Below are 9,466 nucleotides of genomic sequence, written 5' to 3'. Positions count from 1 at the left end.
TGTGTGCGCGCGCTTGGATTAATTTATGGGGAAAAAGTTTCTGATGTTACTTTAGACAACTTTGTCTAATATTCATCGAAACGACGTCGTTTTGGAGTTGAAAAATTAAAAAATTAGAATGGTAAAGACTATTATAACCCTAAAATAAATTAAAATTATAAAAACACCATGATTTCTGTCTCAAAACGACGTCGTTTCGATGAACATTAGATAAAGTTATCTAAAGTAACTTTAGAAAAAATAAACCCTTAATTTATCTTAAAGAAAAAAAGAGTAGCTTCATCAGAGAACCTTAGGATTACGAAACCGCTTCACCCTTCTGAACCTTCAGTTGGCAATGAATTCTCTGGACCAAAGATCAACTTAAGGCCAGATTATCTAGCCCAATAGTTTAACCAAACACAGACCACACGGCTTAGCTCTATTAAAAGCAATATATTTTGTCACGTGACTTGACACAAGGTTTTGTCTAGTTCAAAAATTATAACTATATACTAAGTGTTATAATATTAAAGTTGTTTTATTTTTCTCTCCCCTGTAGTACATAATTATCATACTAAAATTGTTTTTCTTCTCTCTCAGCCAACAAGTCTCTGAAAAGTTACTGAGGAGAAAGAAAAAAAAAGTTTTAATATTATAACTATATATTACCCATAATACATATAATTAAATTTTTATTGAGAGAAAAAAATAACTTTAATATTATAACTATGTATTACCTATAGTACATAGTTATAAATATTTGACCGAACAGAACCTTACATCAAGTCACATGATATCCGACAAACCATATATATATATATATATATATATATATATATATATATATATATATATATATATATATATATATATAGGGGCAGATATTCTTACACTAGTGTAAGAGTTACAAGTCTTACACTCAGTCTTGAGCATTGATCCACTTGTATCCAATGGCTCTCATTACTAAAAAATTAGAGCCCTTAGATATAAGCTGTGTAGCACCGATACGACACGCGACACGTGACACGACACGACACTCCGACACGTTGGGACACATTTTAATATTAAATAATATTTTTAATTTATATAGTATATATTTCATTTAATATTTAAAAATTTAACAAAAAAATAAAACTAAATTAATAATACCCATCAACACGTTATAAAGATGGAAGCTTTAATAAAAAAATAAGAACTGGGATGAGAGAGAGATATAATATCAGATAGAAGTATCAAATCATATTAGAGAGAGGTCAGAGAGAAGGAGATACAACAAAAGCGTGATAGGAATTGACAACAATGATGCTGAGATGATCTCTTATCTACTTAAGGGGAAAAAGACAAAAAAATAAAATTGATATGATCAGGTGGAAGCTTTATTAATATATTTTAATTTTTTTAAAAAATAAATAAAAATTACGAAAGTGTCATTTGACCGTGTCGGACACGGTTAAATTCGCGTGTCGGAATGGTCAACGTGTCGGAAAAAGTTGACCGCGTGTCCGACACTGGGTCGCAGCGTGTCGGACACGACTCTCCCTGTTTTTACAAGTGTCCGTGCTTCCTTGGATATAAGTGGGATCAACGATCAAGATTGAGAGTGTAACTTACACTTGTGTACAGTGATCCTAACCTATATATATATATATATATATATATATATATATATATATATATATATATATATGAGTTTGATGTTTATCATTTTAAATGACATAAGTTATGTCATTTTAGGAGAGAGGTAGACACAGAAAAATAGAAATCATGGAAGAGAGAAAGTGGGTGATTTTTTTAATTTAAAATTTAAATAATTTTTTTTCTGTGTGTCTGTCTCTCTATCTTAAAAGGACAGAGTGTTATATCATTTAAAATGACAAACACTTTTCCCTATATATATATATATATATATATATATATATATATATATATAAATATACGAATACGATTTTAAGAGTGTCAAGTCACGTGATATAAGTTTTTGTTCAGTCACTAAATTATAACCGTACAAAAGTTGATGATAAAGAAAAAGAGAGAAAAATGAAATCATAACCATACAAAAATAATCAATTAATATAAAAAAATAAATAAATAAAACAACGTAATTTAATCATGACCGAACAATCTAGTGACATAGCAAATAATAATCTCATATATATAATTCGTCTGTCTAAATATATTATAGGGAAAAAAATTCTGTACTAATTATTTTTTATGAAATTCCATATATTCAACAAATAGACCTTTTTGTAAGTCTGACTCGCAAAATTTATCAAATTTAATTAACAATACCACGTTTTCAACCAAAAAATAAAATAAAAACTAACAATACCACAAGCTAGTGTTAATTTTGGGAGTGGATCCTCTCATGTACTAATTAACATGATCATGTTAAGTGGGGCAATCATAACCATACATGAGTGAGTTAATGATGATAAGGAAGGAGATAGAAAAATATAGAGATAGGAAGTTATACAATTATCACCGTTGATTTAATTATTAATGGTTAAGATCCTCTCACATGACATATGATCATGTTAAATTACACAAGAGAGGATCTATTTCGATTAATTTCATACCTCATACAAAGAAAAAAAAAAAAAAACTACTTCGCCACATAGCATATCACTGCCATTTCAAAATTACTTTTTCCCGAGAATAATCACATCACATCATGTTAATGGTGGGCTTATTCCAAAACAAAGAAAAATCCGACTCACTATTGATTTCTTGAACTGGATTTACAACGACAGAGTTCCAATTATTGCACCATTTTTGTGAAGAAATATGGGTAGACGTTGCCTCACAGATTGGATTTTGCCCATTCAATAACCAAGTTCCAAATTTCAAGCCGAAAGGATTATAGTTTAAGGGTTTTATATTTATCAGTGTTTTAAAACCCGGCTCGGACCGGCCGGGTCGACCAGGGACTCGGTGACCCGGTGGGTTCCCCGGTCCGAGCGGGTAGTTTGATCGGTTATGCAGTCAGCCCGGATTGGACCGGTTGACCCGGCCGAGACCCGGTGACCCGGTTGACTCGGGTTAAACCGGTTTTTCCTTTTTTTTTTTTTTTTGGTAAATTTTTTTTATGTTGATAAGAACTCTTGAATTAAATCATATTCATATTTTATGATGAATATGATTAAAAGTAAGGTGAAAATAATAAGGTATTTTAGATTAGTGTAGTTCGTTTATGTAATTTAGTTGCATCTTATAATGATCTCATGAAGTTAAGTGGTGATAAACACTGATGGTCTCATGATCTCATCTCAACGGTGGACACTTTTTTCTTATAGTGTATATTTCATGCATACTATTTGTTATCATGATTTAATTTATCCGTATCATGTCAAGCACAAAAAGTGCATTTAACTTATATTGCATGGTTTAATCCAATATTAGGATACGGTCTAGAGCTAGAAGCTTAGAAGTATATAATATTTGCTATCATTGAAAACCAATTTATTTCTTGAAGCTCATTGATAGTTTTCTTATATGAATTTTTATTAATATAAGTAATATTTTTATATTTTTAATATGTGAACAGTAAAACCGGTTGAACCCGGTTGAACCAGTGACCCAGTACCTCGGCCGGTTCGATGACCGGTCCGAGTTTTAAAACACTGATATTTATCATGTAACATGATATAACATCACTTTCTTACACACACATTAAAGAGGTGGAGTCCACATGTTTTTCTTTCTCTTTCATCATTCCACTTTCTCTCTCCATTTTTGTGTGTGTTGGAAACAACAATTAAATCATGTAACATAACACTAATAAAACCCATAGTTTAATGATATTTCACTTTATTACGAAGATTATGATGTTGGGTTTGGTTTCCCGTGAGCCTAAATGCTTACGCTTAATAATCAAAATAATTTTCCCAACTTCAATTTTTTTTTTTTTTTTTTACCTATTTTATCCTATTTGTGTTGGAAGAGTTGGTGCCAAGTAGTTCATAACCACATTGACTACAAATATTGATCAAACAGAAATTATTCACTCACAAATTGACACCTGCTTTGCCTGACATAATTGGTTAGGGCTTATCCACGGCTATTTAGTAGAAGAGTCTCAATCCATTTGGGTCCATTTATCTTTCACTTGGAAGTGTCAGAATGCAACACCCTTACAAAGTGACAACAGAGGTGACACAGAACCTTCTCCACTACTTTTGGAACGCACAAAGAGGTGAATGACACATGTTGCGGGAATGAAGATGAAGCTCAAAGGGCTATTGGATTCTTAGCTGTCTACTGAGGTTAGGGATCATTCACTTGTTTTCCAAATTTCACACTTAAGAAACAAAGTGCACGAATTTGATATGTGATATAAAGTGAAATATTCTGCCCGAGTGAGACTGAAAGGTGCATTTCAAAGAAATAACTGGAATATAGGGTGTGTACAAATCAAAAGTTAATGTTCTTTCATTGCGGTACAATCCAATCATATCACAAAGCAAACTGCCAAAGTTTAATCTTGTTGAAAGTAAGAAAGAGAAATGAGAAATTCTTTATTCCCTGATCATAATAGGCCAAGGGATGTTTTGATCTAGCAGTGTAGTAATGTTTGAAGTCAAGGCTAAGAAAGGAAGCTTATATTATCAATGACAACAAATAAATACATTATACTCCGGTACTTCATTAAATATTTTTTTATCCTTGATGAAAGTGTGATTAATCCTAACTCCTAAGTAGTAACGCCTGCCAAAATAATTCCCGGCAAGTTTTTCCTTCCTTACTTTGTAAATAAAAAATTCGACATACTTTTAACATGAAATTTTTACCGGGAAACCAATTGGCATATTCACTTCCATGCTTGAAGTCCCTTTTATCAACTCCATGGTCAGATTTTGTATATTTGTTCTTTGTATGCACATCAATTAATAACTAATACCAGTACAAAAATAACTATTTCTTAACAATACAAATTAAAAAAAAAAAAAACTACAAGGTGGTCAACTTTGGTCCACCGATAAAATAAAAAGATACGAAAGTAAGTAAAAGACTCGAATTTACTCCTTATCTCTTATTTTATTTTATTTTTCCCCTTTATGTACTTATCTTTTTAAATTTCCAATACTCTATTATCTCTTTTTTTTCCTTTTTTCGGGGGTAGAATGCTTTCTTGCTTTTTGTTCTTACTGTAGAAAAATTGGGTGCTTGTAGCTTTTGATTGGGCTATTGGCTAGCTGCAACCCTGATTATTTCAATAAATTTGCCATTTTTTAATGTGAAATGCAGAAAAAAGTGGCTTTCTCTAACATTTTGCTTAGTCCTATGTGACGTTTCCCTCATAAAGGTCTAAAGTAAAATCAATGGTTAAGCAAGATAAATATGCGAGAAAGCGACAATAGTTATGCCTATAAGTCACGAGGTTCTTCATTGTTATTGAGTAATGAACACATAATCAATGATTTTATCGGCAGTTCGGCTTCAACAGTAATTAAAAAAAAAAAAAAAAACAATGGTGCCACTGAAATTTCAACCAATAATTTCGTACAAGGTGGCTTAACTCAACAGTAATATTATCAAAGCTGTTTTGTCTTATAACTCTTTGATAGCAACCTTGATCCGAATATAATTCGAAGATGGGGACCATTCTTCTTTATTCTAAAGCAATTATAGAAAGCAAATGGGACACAATAAATGCATGAACCAACGAAAATACAAAGCAGAAAAGAATATAAAAAATATCACATTCAAACATATAATTGGTTGCTAAGAAGTTTTAATCAGGGACAGAGATGCAAAATACGAAAAGCATCAATTTAGCGATTTCTTCCCATTTTATTAGTGTTATTATTTACGGCCTCGAAGAAAAAAAAAAACAGATAATATAACCTCAAGAATTTGATTCTACCTTATTATACTAAGGTGCAAGGTTCTGCTAAAATGTGACAGGTAAAGATCTTTTACTTATTTTTTCTTACCCATTTACGGCCTTGGGTAGTGGGGATTAAAATAAAGCATTTGATACTGTCAAAATAAAGTGCCAAACCAGACTAAGCTTAATGGTGACAGGTCGTTTGAGGACAATAAATGGAAAGAACAAAGGGGGTTGTAAAAGAGAGCAAATATATGTTTTACCTTTCTCCTAAATTTTCATAAACTTAAACCTTACCAAGAAACAGATTAATATCAGAAAAAGCAAACTCTCTAGAGAAACATAAAATTTTATTCCCAAGACTCGGAGGAAAAAGAAAAAATCAAGGAAAAAACACCTAATCCTGACTGCAAATACTATTATTATAAGCATAGAATTTCCTAATAAAAGTAAGCAACCACGCAATTAGAAAGAAAAAAGTCTAAACTTCAATGACAGACTCCACTGCTGATTCTCTTGTAGTAGTAGTAGTAGTAGTAGTAGTAGCAGTAGTCTCTTCCTCAGCTTCACCAGACATCTCCTCGAGAGATTTTCCTTTGGATTCAGGCACCAAGAATGTTAACAGCATCCCCAAGAAGTTACACCCGCCCAAAACTAAAAGAGAATTTCTCACTCCAATGGCATTTTGAGCATACAAGAAGCCAAAAGCTCCTAGCATTGCCCCAGCTTTGCCAGACGCAGCTGATATGCCATGACATGTTGACCTTAGCCTTGCGGGGAAAATCTCAGCTGGCACAACGAATGTGGTGGCATTTGGACCAAAGTTGGCAAAGAAGAAGGTGAATGAATACAACACAACAAACCCAATTTGGTTGCCATTCAAGGTCCAGTGGTGGTATGGAATGGCTAAGGCAAACATGAACACAGTCATGAAGAAAAATCCCATCAACTGGATTGCAAACCTTCCCATCTTATCAATGAGTGCCACTGTGAACCAGTAACCTGGGACAGTGCTGCAAAGTGCTATGAGGGTCTGAGCTCTAGCAATCATGAAAACCTCTTGAACGGCATTCATGACTTTTGCATCTGGAATCCAGCCAATTGCGCTAAAAATGTCTTTCTGGAACAGATTCTGACTATAATAGGCAATGTCCAACAGGAACCAAGTAGAGCATGTTCCAACCAAGTGAAGCCCATGGCGGCGAAGGAACTTTACACTGAACAAGCCAAAATCATTCCCTCTTTTTGTGTTCACTTCCTGAGTTTTCTCCTCTTCAGCTTGTATCTCAACCTGCAGCACTTTTGACATATCTGCAGCCGCTTGCTTGTTATTCTTGGCAACCAAGGCAGTGTATCTAGCAGTTTCAGGCATTTTCATCCTCCAATAGTATGTGAGCAGAGCTGGAAGTGAACCAACCATCAAGATTATCCTCCAAACATAATCAGCTTCTGGGACCGTGGACAAAACAGGGTTAACTAGGAATGGAGGGGCAGGGAACATGGAAATGAAAGCATATGAAACTAGAATTGCAACCGTGCCACCAGCTAAGATTCCAAAACCTTGCATGGCAAAAACTGCAGCTATAAAGGTTCCACGAGTCTTCTTGTTGGCATACTCAGACATGATAGTGGCTGAAAGAGGGTAGTCACCACCAATGCCAAACCCAAGCCAGAAACGGAAGAAGCAGAGGGTAATCATAACACCTTTAGGGTCTCTCCCAAAAGAGAGACCAGAAGCAATTGAGGATATCACCATGAGCATAAGGGTCATCCCGTAGACACGTTTCCTTCCCAGTTTGTCACCGAGCCAGCCAAAGAAAAGCTGGCCTGTAAGAGTTCCACAGAATGCAACACCATTGATGGCAGAAGCAATACTTGGTGGCAGAGAGCCAGGCTTGTCGGAGCCATCATAGAAATACACGCGGCCAAGCAATTTGGTGACAAGGGAGATGCAGAACAGATCATAGGCATCAGTAAAGAACCCCATCCCAGCAATCACAATTGCTGTGAAATGGTACCATTGTGTCTTTGCAACATCGAGTGCATTAAGCACCTGCAGCTGATCCTTAGCCATGTCTTTCCTTTGTCACAAAAAGTTTCTTCCTTGACTCCAATCTCCTTAACCTGAAATATATATATATATATATATATATATACCCAATAAAAAAAATATAAGATGAAGATAAATACCGATGAAGGCGGTGCTAGACAAGTCAAAAGCATGTGCCTGTGATAAGCATTAAGAGCTAATAAATGGACAATCAACAGTGAAAGTCGTGACAATTCATATCAGAATTTAAGTGGTGAGGTATTAACAATAAGACAAAATAGGGGGCTACAATTTCCACAGCAGTCAATCTGACAGGAAGTCATGACATGAGTCAAAGAAAGTGAAGAAAACATAGCAGGTGAAGCATTGCTGTCAGAGGTGGTTAATGTATAGTACACCTACCTGAATTGAAATCCATGTAATTTTAATATTATTATTATTATTATAAAAATCAAACAGATACGGCTACAAAAAAATAGGCACACCCTCAAAGTTGACTTTTTGAATTTGGATTTAGTGCTGTTATGGGATTTGAAAAGTACATATCTGATGTACTCTAGCTGTATATTTACACGTAGATGTTTGTTAAATGGGATACTACGAATTAAAAGTATTTGTTTAGATGAAAATAATAATAAAAAATTTACCAAAAAGAAAAAAATAATAAAAAAGAATTCTGAGAAAATTAGTTGACTTGGAAGTATCACGATTAATTATTATTACTACTATTATTATAGACGCAAGAAAACAAAAAAGATTCCACCACTATATAATAATAGAATAATAGAAGATCCAAGATCATGGGATAAGAGGAGGAAAAAAATCAGAGCAAAATCCCCAAACTTCTAGTTAAACCGAAATCGTGTGAGCGGAAAAGAAAACCAGAAAATTATTATTAAATTTGACGACAAAGTTTAAAAAAAAGGCAATCAGAACCAAAGAATATGGTCAGCCAAAAGGAAAAGAAAGGCCCGTAAGCTTAAAATAATAATAATAATAATAATAATACCACAGATTAAGTAAAGCTTTTTTTTTTTGTTTAGCACAGAGAACTTTGGAGTTTAGAAGATTAAAAGAGCATGGCAGAACAGAAACAGAACCTGCGAACAATGCTCTATTCCATGTCAACAAGAACCAAAAATAAAAAATAAAAAATCCATCAAAACCATCATCAAGAAACAAGAAAGGAAACGAGTAGAACAATTTAAAAAACCCAGAGAACAATGAATTTAAAAACAAAGGGTCATAATATACGTGGTATATACCTGGGTGGTGGTACCCAGAGAGACCAGTGCAATATGTTGCTGTGTTCTCTCTAGTGAAGAGAAGCAGAACAAGAAACGTCACGCACAGCAAATGAAACGTAGTGTTCCTGTTCCTTATAAGAGAGAGTGAGAGAGAGAGAGAAATGGGATGCTATTGATAACGGTGGAGGATTGGAATGGGGGATTGTTCCCTATTTAAATGCAACAGACTCCATCTTTTAGTGAAACTGTAAAACTAATAAGATTCTTTGTTACCGCCGCATATTCTTTCTATTATTCAAATCAACTCTTTCATATCTGTTTATCTTTTATGGGTAAAATATCAAAATCTTGATTTTCACA

At 33.9% G+C, this 9,466-nt stretch overlaps 1 protein-coding gene across 3 annotated transcripts; it reads right to left on the bottom strand.

The window, feature by feature from the left end:
- Positions 1-6,169: 6,169 nt before the first annotated feature.
- On the bottom strand, positions 6,170-9,260 carry LOC133313836 (low affinity inorganic phosphate transporter 1-like). 3 transcript variants are annotated; one of them, XM_061515246.1, is made up of 3 exons: positions 9,125-9,255; positions 8,000-8,036; positions 6,170-7,933 (listed from the first exon to the last, which is right to left on the bottom strand). In XM_061515246.1, the coding sequence occupies exon 3, from the start codon at positions 7,881-7,883 to the stop codon at positions 6,291-6,293; it is 1,593 nt and encodes a 530-aa protein (XP_061371230.1). In that variant the 5' UTR covers positions 7,884-7,933; positions 8,000-8,036; positions 9,125-9,255; the 3' UTR covers positions 6,170-6,290. The 3 variants fall into 3 exon arrangements, with proteins under 3 accessions (XP_061371230.1, XP_061371229.1, XP_061371228.1); XM_061515245.1 differs by lacking the exon at positions 8,000-8,036 and having other exon boundaries at positions 9,125-9,260; XM_061515244.1 differs by having other exon boundaries at positions 6,170-8,036.
- Positions 9,261-9,466: the final 206 nt, after the last annotated feature.

This window comes from Gastrolobium bilobum, unplaced genomic scaffold, assembly GCF_033153095.1.
Source record: "Gastrolobium bilobum isolate Gb01-03AN ecotype WA unplaced genomic scaffold, APGP_CSIRO_Gbil_v1 utg11969, whole genome shotgun sequence".
Taxonomy (NCBI): domain Eukaryota; kingdom Viridiplantae; phylum Streptophyta; class Magnoliopsida; order Fabales; family Fabaceae; genus Gastrolobium; species Gastrolobium bilobum.
This window is presented reverse-complemented; position numbering and strand designations above follow the sequence as displayed.

What these genes read in the sequence shown, in the direction of transcription:
- LOC133313836 (XM_061515245.1), bottom strand. Translation starts at nt 7,883, where the DNA reads ATGGCTAAGGATCAGCTGCAGGTGCTTAATGCACTCGATGTTGCAAAG.